Source organism: Pempheris klunzingeri, chromosome 8, assembly GCF_042242105.1.
Source record: "Pempheris klunzingeri isolate RE-2024b chromosome 8, fPemKlu1.hap1, whole genome shotgun sequence".
NCBI lineage: Eukaryota > Metazoa > Chordata > Actinopteri > Acropomatiformes > Pempheridae > Pempheris > Pempheris klunzingeri.
Genome location: NC_092019.1, coordinates 2,133,612 through 2,157,369, shown reverse-complemented (window position 1 = coordinate 2,157,369; position 23,758 = coordinate 2,133,612). Strand labels below are relative to the sequence as shown.

Genomic DNA, 23,758 nt, shown 5'->3' with positions numbered 1-23,758 from the left:
CATGCTGATGCTACATTCACGTCAAGCAGATTTACAGAGGAACGAGGTGGTTAGCGTCGCTGCTAGCTTTGTGGGCGCACCATGTGAAATCAGCTGCTCGTATTGAGCTGCACACATTTAGCAGTTTAATAAGCGAAAGCAGATCAATTGTGGAAAAACAGCTCAAAGACTGACGAGAATGTTTCTGTCCAAACAGCAAACGAAGAACATCAATGCAGATATTTGATGTTTTCAAGTTCCACCAAGGAGGAGAAGGTCAAAGGTCACGCTTGCTGTGTTAAGTCGTTCCATGTATTTGGATGAGCGCTGCCAGTTTCACATTTGAACAGTAAAAATAGATGTTTTTGATAAGAGCATTGGGCTCCTGATGTTTGCAGTCCATCAACACTCAGTAGAAGCAGATGTGGTGGAGCCAAAAACATTTAAGAGCTTCTGAGGTTTTTTTTAGGGTAAGAAAAGTTCTGGTTCAGACATGTTTGACAGATATTTGAATAAAACTAAGATCTCGTGACTCACATGATCAAATTTATAGATTTAAATGTGACTTTTACCTGCTCTGGGTGGCTTTGGGATTGTGGTTGTTATGAATGGAAACCATGTAGGCAGTAAATCAGAGAACATGTGTTTCATAGGGGCTCTCCATCCAAAGTGCTGCTGTGAGTTTCTATCTTGCAGAAGTGATTTCATCACAGATTAGAGCTCCAGTGAAGTGTCAGCAACATTTCTTCCAAAACCATGAAGATAAAACCAGAAATAATCTGCAGGAAGTGACTGCGATGATGAAAAATATGACGTCCTCGATACTTAATAGTGTGTTTTGTCCATTTCATGTATTCAGTACAGCTCAGTGAAACGTTGGTGAAAAGAGGGTTTAAAGCACTGAAACTCTTCAGGATCATAAAGGTTGAGTTTGTCTCTGTTCCTGCTCTTGGCTTCGCTGTTTCTTTTGTTTCCGCCTCCTCCCCTGTGGTAGTATGACTGTGAGCACCGTCTGGGGATTGGAGGTGTGTTCCTCGTCTGCCCTATCCGACCTCCTCCCCGTCTGCTGCCTGCCTGCTACCGCTGCAGATTGGTGCTCTCCTCCACCTGCTGCCATTGGGCGGCGTCTCCTGCAGACAAACCATTCAGGGGAGCTGTTTGTGTGTGTGTGTGTGTGTATTCATAGCCATTTGCTCTGTTTGAACACTAAGCTGTGAAATCCTGTAGGTTTGTGTTGGAGGACGGGGCTTAGATAGTTTACCCTCATGTGCTTTCGTTCATCAGGTGTTTGTTAAATGGACAGTAGAATTAGTGGTGCTGCTCACCTGTATTCTGTTGTGTGGAACTAAACCGGCTGAATCCACAATGCAGACACAGAACCACTGGGTGGTTGGAGACAGATGGGTTTATTTACACCAGGGGTGTCCAAACTACTTGTCGCGGGCCAACTGCCGCCGGTGGTCCAATTTTCATTGGCCCGCAGGAAATTCTAAAACTGTATTGGAATGCGGCCCACACATGGAAGTTGAGCTGGACTGTATTGTACTTCTTAGTATCGCCACTAGGTGGAGTAACTGTCTTGAACGAGGCAGCTTCTCTATAAAATCAGTAATAGAAGAAGAAATGTGCTACAGGTGACCCAAAATGGCCGAATTAAGGAAATGTAAGAGAGCAGGTGAGTGTAGAAAGTTTCAGACATGATGAGAGCTCAGCTGATAACTAATGACGATCACTTCTGCATTACGGAGGAGCTGCTTGATGTTAGCAGGCTAAAGAGCACCATGACAGGTGAGGATGTGTTTGAAGCTGTGCCAGGTGCAGTTGGCATGATAGGACTTAAATGGGACGAGCTGTGTGGAGGTACGATGGGATGGAGCTCCAGCTGGGACAGGTGAGCGCAGAGGAATCTACGGTGTCCGCTGAGGGACAAGAAAGTGGAGGTAAGGCTGTTGATTCGAGCACCAGGGCTCTAGCACAGACTGTTTCAAGCTCAGGGAGAAGGTACCGGAGCCTCCGTGCCCGCTCCACCAGACTCACCAGCAACTTCATGCACCAGGCTGTCAGGAAGCTAAACTCTCTCCCCACTCTCCCACTCCCTCCTCTCTGCCTCCCCCTCGCCCCCAAAACACTCTGAACCCTGTCTTTTTGCATTACTACTATTTCTGCACTGTCACAGTAAAACCCATCATGCTGCTGTTGTATTATATACTGACTGGTTTGCACGACACTATACAGAAACCTCTGCTGCTATTCTTTCTACACACACAACACAGATGTTTATACATTTGACTTTTATATATATATATATATATATATATATTATTGAGTTCATCTTTACCACTAGTAAATATATCTGCATGCACTTTATTGTTGAATGTTTATTGTTTAATGTGCACTTTATTATTATTTTGGTTTAATTTCTGTCACTGTGGGAAAGTGAGAAACGTCCTCTCGATTCCTCTGTATGTCTGGTACATGTGGAGAAACTCACAATAAAGCTGACTTTGACTGAAGTCGTGGCTCCGTCTTTACAAGGCAAAGACCAGCTTGTACCACAACTAAAGCCCACTGATGGAAAGGCTGTTTTTTTTCTTGAATCATATTCAGTTATCAAGCAGAATTTACCTCCATTTGATTGATTCACCTCTAGTGGATTAAAGTTAGCAGTGTAGCTCACTTCTAGTGAGTGGCCCGGCCCTTTGTATGTTTCTCTGTATGTGGCCCTCAGTGAAAACAGTTTGGACCCCCCTGCTCTATACAGATGTTTACCAGAAATTTGGGAGGAAAAAATACAACAAAAACTCCAAAATAATCTTTTCTTTCTCATCAAGGATTTATTAATGTCAAAGAAGTGAGCAGAAACATGTCATATCTCATCAAACATCAGAGCAGAGAGCATGTTACATTAGTTATCTTGTTGGACCAAACAAAGCAAACTGTTGGTTGTAAAAAGCAACAAAGCTGATTAGATGAAAATCTGAACTTTCAGTGTTTTTCTTGTCTTTCATGATGTGGGACACTTTGCACTTTTACTCTCTTCAGTAAAACTGTGGTGAGCTTGAATCTTCACCACATCCCCAGTCAGCAGGATGAAGGCGCCCTCTTCTGTTGTGCATCAGGTTTCACATTTCACTTGTTATCCTGCTGTGATGTTCACTGAAATGCACTTTCACCATAAAGGCTTTTTGTTTTAATGAATAACAGCAATAATGACTGATCTCCTTATCGATTAGGATCGTGATAAATACAGTTTTATAACATGGTAGTTTCTCATTTGTACGTTGACTTGGAGAACGACAAAAACATTATTTGTTCTGTTGAACACATGATTAAATGATTCTTTACAAAGTGGTGAGAACAGATTATCTCTGATAAAGGGAGGCCTGCTGCGGTCTCTCAACATACAAATACATCAATACATTCATCACACGATTAGAGCGCAGAGAAGTTTACATATCCGTGCAGACAAACATCAGTCCAGGTGAACAGAAGTGGTCCTGAGCGGTGGAGCAGACACAGGAAGCAGCGCCGCCTGAAGACGCTCAAACATCTGCAGAACAGCATCAAAGTCCCGCCCACGACGTCTGACTGACAGGTGATCTCAGGTAAAGAAAGGCCACAACAGTCGGCTCTCAGCAACAAACAGGAAGTCAGAATGAGCTGAAGAATTAAATCACAGAATCTAACCCAGCGTCCCTGAAACCACCTCTGACTGTCTGAGGTTAATGAAGTCAGCACAAGCTGACATCTTGCACACCCGGACTCCAGCGTATAGTGGCTGAGTGAAGCAGGTCTGGACTCTGTAGAGGAGAGTCATGGTCTTCGTCTTAGAGACGCTGTAGAAGGACAGAAGACCTGCTCTGTAGTCCAGGTACACCCCCACTCTGAAGCACTCAGATTTTAAGATGTGAGTTTTGATATTGTTGTGATAAAACTGATAACCGTGATCCTCATAATCCACCGACCAAGATTTGTCATTCCGTCCAAGTTTATTGTCATTTGATTCCCCCTCTCTGCTGATGCCCTTGTATGTGAGGGCGACACTAAACCCCCCGTCTGCCCCCCACCCCCACCCCAAATCCACCTCCCAGTAACAACGTCCAGTCAGGCTGTCTCTGCTCAGGATCTGAGGCCAGTAAAGGAATCTGTCTGGGTGATCAGAATAAGGCTGTGTTTTAATCAAGAATTTTGCTTTTGTGTTCTCCTCAGACAAAAACAGATATCTACAAGCTGTGTTTGGATCCAGTGTGATCTGTTGAGCATATTTCAAGAATCCAGCTCTGGTCGTGGGCTCTGGTTGAGGCAGTAAAACGTCCACCTGAGTCATAGTCCATGAGATGTTTGTCCACTGGTCCCTCAGAGCGTCCTGTAGTTTCTCTCTGAGCTCTGACACAGCAGCCGTCACGCCCTCAAAGTGTCTCAGAGGACGGAAGTTGGTGCTGAATGAGTGTGTGTCTGTGAGAGCTGGCAGTGATCTGTAGCTGTGGACAAACTGGCTGTGATCCTCTGTGTGTGAGAGCTCCTCCAGCTCAGCGTCCCTCCTCTTCAGCTCCCTGATCTCCTGCTCCAGCTCCTCCTGAAGCTCTTTGACTCGACTCACTTCGGCTTCCTGCTGGGATCTGACCTGCCGCTTCAGCTCAGAGCTCCTTCTCTCCATCAGACGGATCAGCTCAGTGAACATCTTCTCGCCGTGCTCCACTGCTTCATCGGCAGAGCTGCTGATGTCCTCCACCTCCTGCTGGAGCTCCTTCAGGTCTTTCTCTCTGTCCTGGATCCTCTGCTGGATGTTCAGGCGACTCCTCTCCAGCTCTGTCTGCCTCTCAGTCCTCTCTGCTGCAGCTGGCAATGTATCATGGCCTTTATGTTGGTTCACAGAGCAGAGATAACAGATACTCTGCTGATCGGTGCGGCAGAACATCTTCATCACTTCATCATGATGAGAGCAGATGTTCTCCTGGAGCTTCCTGGACGGCTCCACCAGCTTGTGCTTCTCAAAGGCAGCAGATTCATAGTGAGGCTGCAGGTGTTGCTCACAGTAAGACACCAGACAGACCAGACAGGACTTGAGGGCTTTCAGTTTCCTCCCAGTGCAGAAATCACAGGCCACATCTTCAGCTCCAGCGTAGCAGTGATCAGCAGGAGCAGCCTGGAGTCCCGTCTTCTTCAGCTCCTCCACTAAAGCTGCTAACATGGTGTTTTTCAGCAGGACAGGCCTCGGTGTGAACGTCTGCCTGCACTGAGGGCAGCTGTACATCCTCTTCTCATCCTCTCCATCCCAGTGGGCTCTAATACAGCTCATGCAGTAGCTGTGACCACATGGAGTTGTCACTGGATCCTTCAGGAGGTCCAGACAGATCAAACAGGAGAAGGTTTCACGGTCCAGCTGGACTCCTCTCTGCGCCATTTCTCCTCTCAGAGACTCAACGACTGTCTGAGTTTCACTTCCTGGTCGCTGAAACTAGTCCGAGCTCTGATCTAAACAGAATGTGCTCCTGCAGCGTGCACGGTCCGTCGGCTCCGCTCTGCTCTGCACCACAAGTTGGTTCCAGCCATCTTTTAAACTGTAGATGTGGGGGGGAGGGAACCAGGACATATATGGACAGAGTGCAGAAGAGGGAGGAGTCTTGGTGACTCCTCAATTCGCCGTGCTCTCAGCCTGAACTTTTGTTTCCTCATTAACAATGAATCCTCTGTTGAAATCTGCTCCCATTTCAAAACTTGGCTTCATATTTGCCAAACACTAACTCTGCTTTGTCGCTCCGCTCTCATTTCCTGTATTGGTTAAAAAGCATGTGACCGATGACAAACCGGAAGTAGTTTTACTAGCCCCGGCTAACATGCTAACATTCCTCCTTTAAGCACCACGCATCGTTACCGTAAACCCACAACCGGAGCAAACCACCAGAGTTTGTCTGTATGGATACACGTGTGAAGTGGACTTTGTTTAAACTTTCTACGTGCTCGGCTTCGCACTCAAATCCGCGCTCGAGCTCGTCCCCCGTTAGCCAAGAATGCTAAATGAAGTTAGCGTAGCTAGCTAGCTGGGAATAGACGGAACCGGAAGTCGGCCACAGAGTGACTTTGGGATCGAGTCTAAACTGTTTGTGTTGTGTTTTTTTTTATTTTAATTAACTGAAAAGTTGCGGTAACAAAAATGTCCAAACTCCAAATGCTGAGAGCTTCAGTGAGCCGGCGGCTATCTGCGGCTGCCGAGGAGATATTTGAGCTGTTTGGAAGAGCGATAGCGGAGTACGAGGAGGAGCTTTGTCGCTGCAAAGAGGAAAACGAGAGACAACAGAGGCTCCTGGACGCTGTTTTGAGCCCCGAAGTCCTTTTGCACAGAGCAGGTTTGTGCATTTTGGTGTTATTCTAGCTGGAAACCTCCCCAAGAGATTTGTGATTGCCACCAATGTGCAGTACAGCGACACTGGAGGAGTCAGCTGCAGGGAAAACCCACTCAGATAATCTCTTTAATTAAAGGTTAATGATAATAATGATGCTTGTGGATATAAAGAATAATGTTATTTATGCATAATACATGTGGGTGTGCAGTGGTTCTGAAATGCATAAAGTGTAATGTGTGTATATGAGTTTTGAGAACTAGTTATGGAGGATGGAGACGGCTTGTTTACTTAAATGTGTGTGTGTGTGTGTGTACTGAGATGTGTTAATCTGGTAGTGTGTGTGATTTATACACACACTTCAACTAAAATGTGTGTAGGAATACAAACACTGGGGTCAACAAGTGTGAGACCTCACTCAAAATCTCTGTTATTTCCACGTAACCCTGAAAATAATCACAGAGTTTGAGGATTCACAAACATTTAAAAACACATAAAGACATTACAGTGTGTTGTGGAAGTTCCAAAGAGAGAAAGTTTGCTGCAAGGACATTTATTTTTGCAAAAAATGTATGTGGTGAGAACAATGGGAGGTTTACCTGTACACACCCGGTCATCAGACCATCTTTAGCACCTTTCTTCTGTGGTCTGGTTGGGACACACCCTGGTGGATCAAACTGTGAATTTACATTTCTTTGTCTTTTGCCATGTAAATTTTCCATCTTGAGTAAGTATCAGGTGACAAAGGTGAGGAAAAACTGCACTTTACACAGGAAAAACTGCTCTTTACACAGGAAAAACTGTCCTTTTATCAGGAAAAACTGTCCTTTTATCAGGAGTGACTGCCTTTTTAATAGGGACATTTATTTTTGCAAAAAATGTATGTGGTGAGAACAATGGGAGGTTTACCTGTACACACCCGGTCATCAGACCACCTTTAGCACCTCTTTCTTCTGTGGTCTGGTCGGGACACACCCTGGTGGATCAAACTGTGAATTTACATTTCTTTGTCTTCTGCCATGTAAATTTCCATCTTGAGTAAGTATCAGGTGACAAAGGTGAGGAAAAACTGTCCTTTACACAGGTAAAACTGTCCTTTACACAGGTAAAACTGCACTTTTATCAGGAAGAAACTTTGAACAGAACAGCATTTCTGATTGAGTCCAGGTTTACATGTAAATATTAGAGATTTTTGATGTGGTCTCAGATTTTTGAACCCCACTGTGTGTACATTCAAAGGTGTAAATAGTAGAATAAAGAAATAAAATACAGGTAAAGTATCAAGCGACCTAAAAGTCCACATATTCCTTCCTTAAGTAGAAGTACAGACACTGGTGTAAATAATCAAAGACTGTGGGCAAAAGTAAAAGTACAGGTTGGACTTCTTTAATTAAGTAACACTGAGAAAGTACAGGCTCTGAAATGTGACTGGGAGCATCTTGCTGCTCAGAAATTGCTCCGTCGGCCATGTTGGCTGCTTCACTTTCATCCGTGTGGCTGCTAGTCCTCCACACGCCTTTCCTCCCTTTCTCGTCTGTTTTGTCTTCTAAAGCGTCTCTTTGGTGATGTGCACCAAGGGATCGTCTCTTCTATGCACTCAGGCAGCACACAGGGAGTGTCAGCTTAGTGGACTAGAGAGGGATGTTAAAATTAGCAGAAGGCCGCCAGAGAATACCGACAAGGGTAACAGTAGACGGCCAGAGTTAAAACATTTTAACTGTTTGCTGTCCTCTGCGATGGATTCAACAACCAGATGTTACATAGCTCCATCACACAGGGGGAAAACATGAATTAATGCAGAATAAACTGTGTAATTCTCTGTTATATTGTAGTAAAAGTAGTACAGAAGCATGCCATCGTGTGTGTTTAGCTTTGTCGTCCAGAGTGTTTGCTGTTTTCTTCCCATGTTGTCCGTCTGAATCTATGTGAACGTAGCCTCGCTGTCCCGTCCATGAAGGTTAAAACTGCATTTTGAGGTTGGAAAGGTGCAAAATGAAAATAAAAAAAATCAATAATTCTCCTCAAATGCATCATATCTAAAGTACCGCAGGCTTCTTTTGAAAATGTCGGCACTAGAAAGTAGAGATCTTTGTCTTAAAACGTAGGGAGTACAAGTAAATATTGTAAATAATATATAAATAATACTCAAGTGGAGTGCAGATACCTGAAAACTTGACTTCAATAAGTTTGGTTACCTCCCACGTCTGCACAGAGAGTTTTAGGAAGCTGTCTACTCACTGTCAAAGGACTTCTATGTACATATTACACAGTGTTATATTTATATATAGTGAGCTCATTAGCTAAACGTACTTGTTCGCCATTCATTTTACACTGATGCACTGCTCTGCTCACATAAATTAACATCCACATAATAATAAAAACAATTAATAATAACTTCACATGATTTTTTTTTAATGCCACAACTCCTGTGGTCATAATAAAAATACTTCTGAGTGATAATATGGCTTTTGGAGCTCCGTGGAAATGCCTCCCAGTATCACTTTTGATCCGTTTGTTCTCACAAATATGTTTTGATTGGGAGAAGAACTGGAGTTAACTCTCATAATGTCCCACGGCGTCCTCTCCTGGGGAAACCTAGACACGACATGATTATTTTTATTATTCTCATGTCATTTCTGTGGCTTTATTTCCCTCTGTTGAAGTGCAAAGTGCATGGTGTGAGGTGTTTATTGTCTCTCCAGTTATTCCAGGATACTTGTGTGCAATTATTTGGCAAAGAATCTCAAAATGAACTTGTACAAAGATCAATATATCTAGAAAACAGAATATGAGGCATTACCGCAATGAAAGATAGAAATGTAATAATGATATATCTAAAAATATAAAACCGAATGAACGTGATTAAAGATGCTTACGCTGCCATGTTTTCCAAGTGTGCAGCATGTCGTAGTGCTTTTAGTGGTTTAATATCGACTGTTTTCTGAAACGTGTGTTTGTGTTTCGTTAGTTTCCACAGACGTCCAGCAGCTGTTGGGGGGTAAAGAAGAGGTTCCCAGTGAGCAGCAGGACTGGAGCTCCAGTCTGGACCAGGAGGCCCCACCGGAGCCGCCGCCGCACATCAAGGAGGAACAGGAGGAACTGTGGACCAGCCAGGGGGGGGAGCAGCTTCGAGGGCTGGAGGATGCCGAAATCATCAAGTTCACATTCAGTCCTGTCCCTGTGAAGAGCGAGGATGATGAGGATGAGGATGGCGATGATGATGAAGCGAAACCTCAGACCTCACAACGTCTTCTGAGCCAAACTGAGGAGCATTTGGAAACAGAAGCAGATGGAGAGGGCTGTGGAGGAGCAGGACCAGCTGGAAACTTTAATCCACATCGTCATGACAAGACTTCACACTCGTCCGAATCCGAGAGCGATGACTACAGTCACGACTGGGACGAGACCAGGGAGCCTCAGGCCGGTTTAATCGCCCTGCAAAACGATGAAGCTCCTCTGAGCGATGAGGAATTTGGCACGGGAGAAACATTATTTATCTCCCCCGAATGTGACACGAGCTTTGACCAAACGCTGCAGAAACACAATGGAATCCAAACGGCGGTGAAACCGTTTAGTTGCTCGGTTTGCGGTAAAAGATACCCCCGAAAGAAGACCTTAATGGACCACGTAAGACTTCACTCTGAAGGAAAACGCTTCAGCTGCTCCGTTTGTAAAAAAAGTTTTCTACGGAGGGGACATGTTGTTATGCACATGAGAGTCCACACGGGGGAGAAACCCTTCAGCTGCTCCATCTGCGGCACAAGATTCACACAGAGCTCAAGTCTGACCAAACACTTGGGAGCTCATACGGGAGAGAAACCTTTCAGCTGCTCGGTTTGTGAAGCAAGTTTCGTCTGCAGAAACTATCTGGTGAAACACATGAGAATCCACACGGGGGAGAAACCGTTTAGTTGCTCACTCTGCGGTAAAAGCTTTGCACAAAGGGCACATCTGACACAACACTTGACTGTCCACACCGGGGAGAAACCGTACAGTTGCAGTGCTTGTGGTAAAAGATTCACTCGGCTCCAGTACGTCAAAAAACACAAGTGTGTTGGTGAGAGCAACAGGAATAAATGAAGCTGCCGAGATGCCCGTTGAGCCAGTTTCCTCCAGCAGGATTAATCATAGTAACAATAATAATGATGCTGATGATAATGATGATTGATGCACCAAGGGCTCAACACTGATCAGTTAAAGTGCTGGTGTTCCTTTCATGAGAAGAAAAACCTTTTTAAACCATTATATTTGCATATTTAATTAGTCCTTAGTTTGGTAAGGAATGGTTTGTGATGATATATGAGAGCGCAACAAGACAAACATGTAGCAGAATAAGTGTCAAAACACACCTTTTCCTCTTAGTGGAGCGGTGGAATAATAGTCATCAGTCATTTCTGTGGTTGGCTACAGCCCTGGTTAAATCCCTGTTTTTGTGAATGTAGTCTGGTGTGTGTGCAGAGAGATATAACGGCTGTTTGTGGTTAATCAAAAAGGATCTTCCAGGTCTCTCTCTGTAGGGATCCTTTCCATAATGCTGTCACACACTTAAAATAACACTCTGAGCCTGTCAGTGGATCAAACAAGCACTTTTGGTGGACGTATTTTGACGGGAGAGTTTGCCCCAAAGATTATGCTGCAGCCATTACGGCCCATTTGCAGCTTGAGGCGATCAACTGGGCCTTTAAGAAGAGACACTACTAACCCCTTAAAACATTCATAATGCCTTTTTTTTTTTAATGATTTATTCACGGGTTGATTCCATGAAGAAGAAGAAGAAGAAATGCTGTCATTTATTTGCAGGTTGTTGTGGGATTATATGTTTTTTTTTATTTGTTACTGGTCGTTCTGGTGTCGACTGTTTGAGTTCATGCTAAAATAATGTAAAAGTAGTAGGAACAAGAATAGAACAAAGAGATCTATCTATCTATCATCTATCTATCTATCTATCTATCTTATATATACTTAAACCCTTCGTATTACAGATATCAATATTTTACTCTGCGCAAACACACTGCGTACTCAAGAAGTGAGAAGATTTTTGTTCGACTGTGTCTCAATGTTCAGTTCCTATGAATCTCCTATTTAGTTAAATCACCACTGCAGTACTAATACTTCCATCAGTATGACTTCAAGTGTATTTATAATGCATCATAACCACTTTCTAAGTGTTTTAGCTTTATTACGATACATTAAAGGGATAGTTTGGTTAGTTTGAATTGGTATTTGTCCATAGTATTACTTACAGTGGATGGAGGCCAGCGTGCCCCCAGTTTGGAGAGGCAGGGGGTAGCCAAAAGAATAAAATAAATAAATAAATGTGCTCTATATCTAGAATATTATCATGCTTTACAGTGCTGTCAGATAAGCGTCTTTGCTCATTTCAAAGCCACCAGACTCCATTGACAAAAACAGTAATTTTACCTCACAGAAGGCGAGAGTTCGTTGTGCTACCGCTGCCTCAATCGATGAAGTAACACGTTTGTTTGGATCCAAACTAACCATTTAGTACATCAAGCTCACGCAGTGTCACGAGCAAAGCAACCGATCAACGCAGAGGTAGTCTAGGAACTCCCATGTTCTGCAAGGTAAAATTACTATTTTTGTGAATGGAGTTTGGTGGCTTTGAAGCAAGCACAGACGGGAAGAGAAATGTTCAATTCTAAAAAGCCGACCTCTATCTACTATAGGTAAGACACTTATTATGGATAAGGATACAACCCCAGGTAAATTAAGAAGAACTATCCCTTTAACTGGCGTGATGATGCCATTGTGCTCTTAGTGTATTGTTTCAGTGCAGTGGCGTCCAGTATTTTTCCATAAAGTAGCTTTTATGAATTGTGTGTGAGGAACTATTTACCTACAAACACCTGCTTACTTGCTAGATGCATGTAAATATTCTCTTTGCAACACTACACTACCAATTAATGCCAGTTAGGGGGGGGGGGGGGGGGTGCGGGGATGTAACGGCACCGCTTTCACCAAGAAGGCACAACCTGAGAGTCATGTGACCGGTTTCATGTATGACTGCTTCTTTTCTGACGTTGCATGTGAAATGTCATAGCTGTGTGAGGAAGTACGCCACATTTTTTTTTGGTTTACATATTTAGATTTGTGTTGATTCTGTTAAAATTATAATTGTAACCTGTATTAGATTAATATTACGGCATATTAGGAGAATTTTAGGTAAGAAAGGGGGGTCATATTCTGAGAAAAACTCAAATTATAAAACTCAAAATGACAAAAGTCTTGTTTTTATCAGTTGAGGAGCAAAAATCTGGTCCTTTCAGACCTTTTATTTCTTCTCAGCTGGATTAATGCTGCCTCGTCTCCGTTTTTGGTTTAAATTGTGTCATATTGGTGTCATTACTTTCATCTTTATTACTGCGTATTTTATTCTTTATTCATTGTGTTTTATCGTATGGGTCTGAGTATATTCACCTTTTATCCTTAAATCATTTGTAATCCTCTCATAACCATGTAAAGCACTTTGTTTTTGAAAAGTGCTGTATAAATGAATTTGATGATTATTATTATTATTAGTAGTAGTAGTGGTAGTATCATAAACGGCAATAAAGCATAAATCATTTGTGGATTGCAGTGATTCTTAAGGGGTAATGTGCAGCAAGCTGGTCATTATTGCAAAATAAACCCTGACATGTCCCGCTTATTACACGGCTATGTGCTAAAGAAATCAATTTGATTTAAAAAAAAAAATGATTTAATTCATTTAAAAATTAAAAACGGTGTGTTATGCAGAAATAACCCACCGTCAAAAGCCGAGTTGTGTAATAAAGAGATTTAAAGGTCAGCGGTCCGTTTTTGTTTTTTGTTTTTTTGTTCCGAGATGCTGAAGTGTTAACACATGCGCAATAAACTATAAGTTGTGTTGTGGCATCAATTTTTAAGTCTTTTAATTATGTTGCAGGCCTGCAGGGGGTCATTAAATGAATTACGTGATGCAGTTGGGAAAATGTGTTACTATTCCTGCAGGATTTCCAGCTTTACGTTTCCCTGCTGGTGTCTTTTAGCACTTTTAACAACTTGCACTAATAGATGCAAGCTTCTACCAATGTGCGGTGGAGAGCATCCTCTGCACCAGCATCACCGTGTGGCACGGCAACTGCTTTGCTGCAGACAGGAAGGCTCTGCAGAGGGTGGTGAAGGCCGCACAGAGGATCGTGGGGAGCGGCCTACCCACCGCCACAGACATTTTCACTAGCAGATGCATCAGGAAGGACCCTGCACACACTCTCCTCAACCCTCTCCCCTCGGGCAGGCGGCTGCGGAGCATCCGGAGAAGACCACCAGGCTTTCCAGAAGCTGTTAGACTGCTGAACTGTGGTGGTGACCCCACCCCACACACACCCACACACCTACCTGCACCAAGTACTTCTATTTTATTTTATATCGAACCTCTATTTTCTATATTTTATGTGTTATTTGATATTTATCTTGGCTTAAAAGCTCCCTGAATCCTTGAATCCTTGAAAACACTATCTTGACCAGAAGCGTCTCCAAAGGAGCGGGGTTCGAGTCCACCCTGTGGCAAACAAAACCTCCCACGTTTAGCTCTAAATATTCTGCTACAGCGTGTTTAGTTAACACGAAACAACTGGATCAAAACCCTTAAAAGTGACATTTTCTGGAAAAAAACAAACCATACTGTATGTTACACTCTTTAAATACTTTGTTGTCTTACATTATATGCTATCCGGTTGTCGTGGCCGAGTGGTTAAGGCGATGGACTAGAAATCCATTGGGGTCTCCCCGCGCAGGTTCGAATCCTGCCGACAACGACTTACTTTTATGGTTTTAATTCAAGAGAAACAAATAAATGTTAATATATCTTCCTTTTTCTTTTACCTGACGCTTCTACGTTAGTGGTGTTGTGCTAAAATGTCAGCTAACATTAGCGTTTTGCTAATACCAGCGGAGTAACTACTGCTGCTACTTCCTTTCTAATTTTTCAAAATAAAATAAAATTACATGTTTTGTTTTTGTGACTTTGTAATTTGGATTTATCTTAAAATCTTAAGCAAGTAGGTATGATTTAAGTTGTGATTTAAGTATTCCTAAATTTACTGTATGAGTAGTAAAACCACTCTGTAGAAATAAAAGTCCCACATTTTATTAAAGTTAAGATACAAGAGTAGCATCAAAATATACTTAAAGTATCAAAAGTGAGAATTTCCCATTTCAAAAGGAGGTACATTATATTTTTGGATAATTATTAATGCACTATAATGTGGTTTTATTGCTTTAATATTGGAGCTGGTTGATGTTACGCTACTTTTAATTTATTTTCTATTCTTATTCGTTTTAATTTGTACTTAATTGATGCGCTGCACTTGATGTATTTACTTTTCGCCACTGACTGACTCCTGTTTTGTTATATATTGAGATTTAACTGTATTTTTATTGTAATCAGTGCGTCATAATTCATAGTCCATTCATTCAAGTAAAAAATAAAATAGTAAATCTCAATGTTAATTACATATTATAGACTATTTTTGCACATATATTTCCACAATATTTCCACAGTTCATGTATGTAATGATTAATTGTAAAGTATACTATATAATTCAGATTATGTGTGAATGTGATTGATGTATTATTCAATCAATCATTTTATTTTATCTAACTTCATTTAAACGTGTATGTGTCCCTAGCTTGTCCATTATATGGCTTAAAATAATCAAAAGAGCTCCATTAAGGGGGAAAATAAAAATCAAACATCTCAAATTCCTCAGGCCCACATTAATCTTTTGACGTTTATTTTGAAGGCGGTTTCTCTCCGTTTCCGCACTGTCCTCCTGTTACTTAGCAACGACGAACGCTCCGAGCCTGCTAGCCGCAGCGGCTAGCTTAGCCTCAGCGCTAGCTAGCGGAGCAGATACCCAAAACATGGACGACGATGACGACCTGGACGAACTGCTGGATGAAGTTGAAAAAAAGTTTTGCAGCAACGTTTCGGTCGCGCCTCCAGCTCGCCTGGGCTCGAGCGAGGCCGGGAAATGCGGGAAGGACAAAGGAGGACAGAGTAAACACAGGTAACCGATGCTAATTTGGCTAGCTAATGTCAGCTAAAGGCTACTGTGGGATGCGCAGTGTGGCATCAAGCGTTTCTGTGATCATAACGTTTAATGAGCTGTATGTTCTGGGACTAATTATGCTAATTATGCTACAAGCTAACTAAAGATGCCGAATATCAGCAAAATTAGCTTGTGTTTGGATAACAGCAGCTCCAGTGCTGCAGACTAGCTGCATATTGTACATAGAATATTAAAGGGAAACTAGTTATTTTGGTAAATTTTGAATATCCTGACAGCTATGGCTGCCCGGGATACATTCATTTATACTCATTTGACCATAAATTCCCTCTATATGGCTGAGGTAATAAATATATCTACACTGTGGTAATATATTGAACAATTTCTACAATGCAGTAGCTTCTCAGTTTTACTCTAATTCTTTGTATAATTGCACAAACACCTGTTGATATGCATATCTATACTGTTGCTATGTAAAGCACATTGTGTTGCCCCCTGTGCTATGTGGATAAAGCTTGACAAGACTTAAGTATTCTCCTAAAGCTGCTTTGGTCAGTAATCCCCAAAACCAGAGCTGTAGCCAGGACTTTAGAAATACTAAAGTCAATGAAAGTTGAAAACAATATGGGCACCAAAAACTTATCTATAAATGATTTGGGAGATTTAAAATGCTGCCTTCTCCAAACTACTAAACACCGATTCTCTAATTCATGCATTGAACTAAAAGCAAATATTGAGTCTTAAATACTGGAATCAGCCTGTAAAGTATGCATGGTTTAAACTGATGAATCCTCCTTTTTCCTGCTCAAAATATTGCTAAATCATAAACGTAGACGTTTACTGTGGAAGTCATTCAGTGATGTTTGACATCATCTGGCAGCAGCATCTCAAAGACAGTAACCTGTGGTTTTACTTCCTTTCATTTAGTGCCACAAAGCCAGAGGAGCCCATTAGCAGCGTCACTGAGGATATGGACGCCCTTCTGGAGGAATTCCTGGAGGAAGACTACAGCGATTCCCCTCAACTAAAGGTGAACAAGTACACTGAAAGATTAAAAAAAAAAACAGCAAACTGCCGTCGTGTTCCCAGTTTTCCTTTTTTCCACATGAACATGAGGTTATGGTGTCAGCAAACCTGGGTATACAAGTGTACCTGAGTGCGGGGAAGAAAAGGGTTAATTAGATAAAGTAAAAGTCCTTTTTTTATTTTATTTTATTGAAATTAAAATATTCTCAAACAAGGGAAACAAATCTTGGTTTGGATGCTGGTACTGGAGGAAAAAACTAAAAAGCATTAGTAATAATTTAAGGTGTCATTGTGTAAACAAACTCTTACTTCTGGTTTTGTTTCTCCACCTCTCCTAAAATCATACAAATTAATACACCCATAATAAATAAACCATTTACCTAGAGGCAAAAAAAGAAACCTTCGCCCCTAAATAAGCATTTTAATGTTGCTTAGTTTGAACTCTAACAATTCAATTTTTTTTTTCAATTAAAGATGGAGTCAGTGATTATGGGGAGAGATTGTTGATGTTTAGTTAGTTAACATATTTTAATAGTTAGCTTTTGCCAAATTAAACGTCCTTTCCACCTCATCTCTGACTCCTGCCGAGTTTTCTAGTCAACTTTCTAGTCAATTTTCACATTATAAATCTGTTAAAGACCAGCATTGTTTACATCCACGTTCACAAGCTTGCTGTCTTCTTCTTCCCTGCTGGCTCTTGATCACCAGCTCCATAAGCTCCACAGGGAACCTTTAACTTACCCGAGAATCCAGCATGTAAAATCTCATTTTGCAAACAAACTAGTCCTGCCATTAAAATATATTTACCCCTGATATTTAGTTAAAATGTGGTGAAATACAAAGGGCCAATATCTCAAAGTTGCCACATGAGTGAATTAATTTATTCACTTTTCACCTCTGGCCGCCCTCCCAAACACCATCATCACACAGCTGCTTCATCTCCAAGGCTGCACATTCATCATAAAATCAAATTAGAGCCACAGAAGCACATCTGGGTTTGCAAATGGGACTAAATCCATATGAATGTTGTCCAGTATTAGGCTATAAACTACACTCATGAGCGGCATGCTGACAAACACAGGTGGTAACACGTCGGTGTGTTGTTTTTCTGTGGTCTGCTCTTTCCTCTGATATTTCAGACTGAGCAGTTTCCTAAAGGAACACAAGGGGAGAGGAAGCTGTTGTCTCAGTCTGGAGGGAGAAAGTGAGTAAATGAGTTCATTCTGAATAAAAAATACATACAGGTGTGATTGATAATTACAGGGTATATGCAGAGGGAGAAAAGGCACTCTACGCCATTTTGAAAGTTATGTTGCAGCTGCGTGTGTGTTCAGGTAAATCAAGCCAAGTCCAGGAGCATTTCACTTCTAGATATGTTACTCCACACCTGAAGAATAGTTAAAGGATTCCTCTTAGCATATCTGGAAACCTTGGCCTTATTTTTACATATTCTGGTTTCTAAATGTCTGGTAAGTACAAAAAGTTTTTAAACTTGTCCAGTAGATCGACTCAATTGGCAGCTGCAAAACGGGCTGCAATGGCTGCAACGTGATCCTTTGAGGCTACCTTTCCTGTCAAAGTAGGTCCACTGAAAGTGCTTGTTTTTGCCACTGACAGGCTCAGATTGTTATTTTAAGTACAACAAGATTATGGAAAGGATCCCTGCAGAGAGAGACCTGTAAGATCCTTCTTGTTTAACCAGAAACAGCCGCTCTCTTTAAAGCCACCAGACTCCATTGAGAATAACAGTAATTTTACCTTACAGAACACAGGAGTTGCAGGTCTAGTTGCTGTGAATTTGGTGTTTGAACACATCAGTTTGGATCCAAACTGACTCTTTAAAACACCAAAGTCACACAATAACACAAACAAACTAACCGATCGAGGCAGCAGTGGACCAGCAACTCCTGAGTTCTGAGAGGTAAAAATACTGTTTTAGTGAATGTAGTCTGGTGTGTGTGCTGTTTGTGGTTAAACCAAAAGGATCTTCCAGGTCTCTCTCTGTAGGGATCCTTTCCATAATGCTGTCACACACTTAGAATAACACTCTGAACACTTTTAGTGGACCTACTTTGATCAGGTCATCATTCGAAGCCTATTTGCAGCTGCCAGCTAAGGCAATTTTTGTACCCATCAGTCGTTTTGAATCGAAAGTATGTAAAAAAAAAAAATTAAAAATAGGGCCCAGGTTTAAAAATACCAGAGTTATCCTTTAATTAATTATCAAAGTAAGTGTTTTGAGTTCAGAAAAAAAAAGTGTGCCTGATGGTATCATATATATATACCATATCTCTTAAATATGTGTATATAAACGTGGTGACAAGCTCTTATATTTCCGTCACTTTTTAAAGATTCTTTTAAACTTGGATGCTGTTTTTTTCCTGTGCTTTGAGACTGATCTGCACTGCTTGTTATGCATCCAGGTGCTGTCCTGTCTTCGTTGGCGGGAGCTCGGTCACGAATGGTGTAGGAACAGCCACATCCAAGAGGTGTGAAAAAATAATTTCATGTGTCTGTCGTGTCTCGTCTGTTTATATTATATTATATTAATAATACCCGACCCTGGTGTGGATTATTTTAGTTATTTCATACTTTTATTTGTTTAAATCTAAATGCGTAATGTATTAATTACTACTTTTAAAACTCATTTCTTTGCCTACACTGTCTGAACAGGTCATGTGACCAGTTGAGGTGCATATCCTGTGATTTCCGAGTGCTGATGTTCGATGACTGTGAGTGGGACTTGTCCTGTGATTACCTGTTCCTCAGGTGAGTCTGCTGGAAAACATACAGAACGTGCACCTAGCAGCCTCATTAGACCTTTTTCTAACAACAGGAATCTTCGTCAGGTTGTTCACATTTTTGGTAGTAAGTAAAAAAGGAAAGATTTGATCAAAGTGTTAAAAAATGTTTTTTTTTTCATGTGCTCATCTCACGACTCCTTACATTTATCCTGTGACCCCTTCAGGGCCCCGACCCCCAGACAGGGAACCAATGTTCAGCACTAAAAGTTTATTTAGAGTTATTTCCAGGGGACACCAAACATTATTCTTTTGAGTTTAATTTGACACTGCAGTCACGATGAAAACAGCTCCTGTCAGCTCTGTAACTGGAGATTAGATATAGTGTGTCATTTTTTTGTATTGCACACCGGCTCCGATCACCTCGCCTCCTCCTCACAGTGAATGAGCAGAGATAAATGAGCGTGACCCCCAGGATCTGCAGTGTTCTCACGCCGTTTCCTCCTGAAAAGATGCTTTTGTCCATTCGCTGTGGCTGGCAGCTCTTTTGTGACTCGCTGCAGGGTGTTGGACCGCGTTTGGACCGACAAACCGTGCTCCCACAGTGCAGCTGTGGCACTAATGCGGGGCTGTTTTCAGTCTATTCAAATGGCTCAGCGACGGTTCGCCACATCGCCTGGAAAGGTGCCGTACTGGCAAGTCAAATATGCAATGATTGCGCCTTCCTGATAGGTTAAACTTTTTGACATGAGAAAACACTAAAAGGCTGACGCAGTGATGAGTCTGTGATCTTATTTCAGCTAGTTTGAAAAAGGTGCCCACTGTACCACTAAATAGAAAATACATAAAAGTGTGCAGAAAGCTTAATCTGCTTTATTCAGATAGGATGAAACAGTGGAAGAGAGGATTCAGCTCTAATAGTATTTTATTTTTAATTTATCTATTTTTAATATCATTTTACTGCCTGTGCAAGCAAAGCCTCTCTATCTCAGCCCTTCACATTCTAATATAACACAATGTTTGCATCAATCGAAGGCGTCGCAGTGACAGACGAGGGGGACGTTGTCAGAAATGTTTTTTTTTTTCAGATGTTTGGTCAGAAGGTGGCAGTACTGAGCTGTGACATGGATCTTTCTTCCCTCAGTTATTTCTCTGCTTAACACCCACTTAGACCCACACGTGTAAAACAAGTGCAGAGGAGTAGAAGCGTACATTCACTTTCTACCACTCAGGAAACCGCAGAAGCTTTAAGTTTTAGCGGAGAAAGTTTAATCATTAATTTAAGGGTAAAGAGAGTTTTGTTAAAACCTCATTAAGCCTTTTCAAACTCACACTTCTTCCTCTTTGTTTCTTTTCTCCCTCTGTTCTGACAAACCGCATGACTTTTTCAATCCCAATGGGGACAATCCTGCGTCTGCAGACCAGCGTGGCGGGAATACAAACAATCAGAGGCATTGTTAAAACCAGCTGAAACCAACAATCTAAAACAAGCGAACAGTTACAGCAATTAAGGGTTTTGTCTTGAGACTAGCACAGACTGATTAAACTACCTTCTATCGCTCTGCACTCGTCCCTGCACGCCCACCCGAGTGGGCGAGAGTGCAGCGCCCTCCTGTGGAGCGTCTGTGGGTGACGCTCTTGTCGTTGTCCGATCAGCTGTGGTGTTTGCCGCCGCTCGCGCTGGTGACCCAGCTCTTCTTTTCCCGTTTATTCCAACAATGAAAAATTACACCTGTTCCCACGCAGCACAAACACGAACCACCAGAGTTTTAGAAAGTGGATAACCAGCCAGATCTCCTTTTCTTTATAGGACATTTACTTATTTTGACACTCAGATTAAACCACTGAATTCATAAAGACTTCCTGTTAGATAACAGTCTGTGAGAGTGAGCTCACAAACCGTTATAGTTAAGATAAGATAGACTTTATTGATCCCCTATATGGGGGAATTTACATATTACAGCAGCAACAGAGGCAGCGGCAAGATAAGCAGTAATAGAGAGTACAGTAGAAAAATAAGCAATAGTAAATAAACTGCTGCCAAAACATTTTAATGCCAACTTGCAGTTCTTGACAGTTTTCAAACAGGAGTAAAAATTAAAAAAAAAAAGCATTGAGGCTCAAATATCCAGCCTCATGTTTGCTTTCAGTTTTGCAAATGTGACAAATTAGGTTCCCATGATCTTAATTGGATTAATAACACAGAACAAAGCCACCCGGGGATCACGTGTCGGCACCACGCAGGTGACTTTAATTCCATATTAAAATCAGTGTTAATGGTTCTGTGATCATGTGCAGCAGCGGGACAGACGAAGACTAATTCCTATCGACTTGGTGTCACTTGTTAGAGTAACAGCGACTGACAGGGGAAAAACAAAGAAACCGTTGGATGATGGGGGGGGTGTGTGTGTGATGGTTCAACATGTGACAGAAACAGAAGTCACTGAGGTTTTAGTGGAGTTTTATGTTTATGTAGCGTCAGAAAATCTACTATAACAGGAGAAAGGTGTGGTGTGTTCCTCCCCGGATTAATTCCTCCTTTAGAAAGACAATGAATGACGATGCAGTTAAAAACCGTGAGCAGATGTTTTGTTTTCAGGCTTAATATTTTCACCCGCAGCATATTCACAGTTCCTTCATCTCAGTTAAAGGTCAAATTTAAGTTTCGGCCACATTTTAATTGGAATATCCAGAAACTGGCCAGATGAACTGAGGTCCAGAGCTCTGTCAGTTGTGACGGTAGATAAGTCATCACTGCATCACTCAGTCGTTTTAATAAGCAGAGCTGCTGGTTGGCTTCAGCTGCTGGACGTCAGCCTCTCTTTGCTAATGCAGTCTGTTTTGCAAGCGTGAAGCTCATGTCCAATTAGAAATATCCCACCCGCTCCCTTCAGTTATTGTTGGTGGTAGTAGTATTATTAGTATTATATAATACATCTCACTCTGAATGTACATGTTGTTATATGGTATTATTAGTAGTAGTGGTATTATTTGTATCATTATTATCATTATTATTATTTTATCATTATTATTACTTTCATGTTTGAAGTGTATTCTTATTCTTTTGGAGCTGTGTGTAACAAAAAGCAATTTCCCCCTGGGGATTATTAAAGTAATTCTGATTCTGATTCAGGCTTTCCTCCAAAGCCCCTCACGACACGTGAGCACACTGCCTGACCAACAGGAAGACGACAAATAAACGACCCAGTCATATAAAACACAAGCCACCCCAAGCGTAACGTTAGCTTTAGCTTTAGCTCTGTAGCTGTGCAGCATTTTATCTGCAGTTTGCTCATTAAAGATGTGATATGAGGCTCGATGTTCCCCGTCACCCGTCCTCTTCCTCATGCCGACACTCTTCTTCTTCAGGTTGTTCTTTGTGTTTGCCTGAAAGGAGCGTGCAGCAACTTTTACCGAGGCCACCCACACATTTGTTTTGATATTTCATAAGTTGTTTTTTTTTTAATTAAGAGGATTACCCGAGAGTGTTGGCGTTGATAAAAGTGTTTTAGCCTGTGATTTAACAGAGACTGTGAGTGTGCTTCTCATAAGAGCATTTATAAATGAGTTTATAATTGCTCTCATAATGGTCGGCGGTGCAGGCACGGCGACTTCAATTAAAATGTGCTCCTCTACGCTCGTGAACCGAGCTCTTTTAGTTATGAAAGTATGAAGCTGCATTTATTTCTGGCAGTAGGCAGCAGCACAACACACTCGAGTGGCACTAAACCTGCAGGAAACGCTAAATCTGAAGTGCCCTTGAGCTTAAATTTCTGACCCTGCATGTGCTCGCTCATTTGCCTTCAACTTTAATTTACTGAAGATCAAAGTGATTTCAGTGGATGAATCCTGAGCAATAATTCACTATTATTGTTCATCAGCTTTTACTAGAGTCACATTGTCATGTCCTAATAATAGTAATAACCTGTTGTCATTATCACGTTGATCAAATTAATGATTCCAAGCAAATTGTAATATGTAATCTAATCTATTTTCTTGATTAAGTGACAAATGTCCTTCACAACATCCCAGAGCCCAAAGTGAAACGGGAACAATCAAATGTTTGGGAAAAATGATCGATTATCGAACTAATTTACAATTAATTAATCAAGTAATGGATGCAGCTCTAGTGCTAGCAGCTGTGCATGCTAACATGGAGCATTTAACACGTTAACCGTCATAGTTTAGCGTGTTAGCGTGCTAACATTAGCACTAAGTAGAGCTGATGCTGATGGGAATGTCATTAGTTTTGCAGGTATTTGATTTAATTTATCTCACGTTGAATCTGAAATGGAAAAAAATGAATTTGCAGTTGCCAGTAGGAGCGCTAAGGAGCTGTCCTCATATCTTCAGTAGTTATTAAACTGTCCGTCTGTCTGTGCAGGAACAACATGCCGGACCGTCAGAAGCTCAGAGCTAAGCTGAAGAAGAGGAGAGGTTTTCGGGCATACGCCTGCCAGTGCAGCTGGATCTCCACGGTGGAGCCGACCGACCTCAGGGACCAACCTCGGCTCAGATGGGTCTGTGGCAAACACCAGGACTGACGCTCACGGCTCACCGCTGCTGTTACAAACTCAATCTGGGTGACAGAGACGGACAGAGAAGCTCCTGCTGCTTCTGT

The 23,758-nt window shown here is 41.8% G+C and overlaps 3 protein-coding genes and 1 non-coding gene across 4 annotated transcripts; 3 read left to right on the top strand and 1 right to left on the bottom strand.

Moving 5' to 3' along the window:
• Positions 1 to 2,815: 2,815 nt before the first annotated feature.
• LOC139205736 (tripartite motif-containing protein 16-like) lies at positions 2,816 to 5,383 on the bottom strand. The gene has a single exon (XM_070836031.1). It carries the CDS (start codon positions 5,381 to 5,383, stop codon positions 3,662 to 3,664), a length of 1,722 nt encoding a protein of 573 aa, XP_070692132.1. The 3' UTR covers positions 2,816 to 3,661.
• A 750-nt stretch (positions 5,384 to 6,133) lies between these two features.
• On the top strand, positions 6,134 to 10,805 carry LOC139204787 (zinc finger protein with KRAB and SCAN domains 1-like). The gene is made up of 3 exons (XM_070834785.1): positions 6,134 to 6,326; positions 9,289 to 9,947; positions 10,779 to 10,805. Exons 1-3 carry the CDS (start codon positions 6,134 to 6,136, stop codon positions 10,803 to 10,805), a joined length of 879 nt encoding a protein of 292 aa, XP_070690886.1.
• Positions 10,806 to 14,034: 3,229 nt separating this feature from the next.
• trnas-aga (transfer RNA serine (anticodon AGA)) lies at positions 14,035 to 14,116 on the top strand. Its single transcript has one exon. It is a non-coding gene; the product is annotated as a tRNA-Ser (tRNA).
• Positions 14,117 to 15,224: 1,108 nt separating this feature from the next.
• cfap418 (cilia and flagella associated protein 418) lies at positions 15,225 to 23,681 on the top strand. Its single transcript, XM_070836107.1, has 6 exons — positions 15,225 to 15,370; positions 16,298 to 16,400; positions 17,536 to 17,600; positions 18,820 to 18,885; positions 19,070 to 19,165; positions 23,522 to 23,681. Exons 1-6 carry the CDS (start codon positions 15,225 to 15,227, stop codon positions 23,679 to 23,681), a joined length of 636 nt encoding a protein of 211 aa, XP_070692208.1.
• Positions 23,682 to 23,758: the final 77 nt, after the last annotated feature.

Bases quoted from the DNA above. Each gene is read 5' to 3' on its own strand.
- LOC139205736 (XM_070836031.1), bottom strand. From the start codon at position 5,383: ATGGCGCAGAGAGGAGTCCAGCTGGACCGTGAAACCTTCTCCTGTTTG.
- LOC139204787 (XM_070834785.1), top strand. From the start codon at position 6,134: ATGTCCAAACTCCAAATGCTGAGAGCTTCAGTGAGCCGGCGGCTATCT. The intron at 6,327-9,288 runs GTTTGTGCATTT...GTGTTTCGTTAG, and splicing joins AGTCCTTTTGCACAGAGCAG to TTTCCACAGACGTCCAGCAG. The intron at 9,948-10,778 runs GTAAGACTTCAC...GTGTGTGTGCAG, and splicing joins AGAAGACCTTAATGGACCAC to AGAGATATAACGGCTGTTTG.
- cfap418 (XM_070836107.1), top strand. From the start codon at position 15,225: ATGGACGACGATGACGACCTGGACGAACTGCTGGATGAAGTTGAAAAA. The intron at 16,401-17,535 runs GTGAACAAGTAC...CTGATATTTCAG, and splicing joins GCGATTCCCCTCAACTAAAG to ACTGAGCAGTTTCCTAAAGG. The intron at 19,166-23,521 runs GTGAGTCTGCTG...CTGTCTGTGCAG, and splicing joins TGTGATTACCTGTTCCTCAG to GAACAACATGCCGGACCGTC.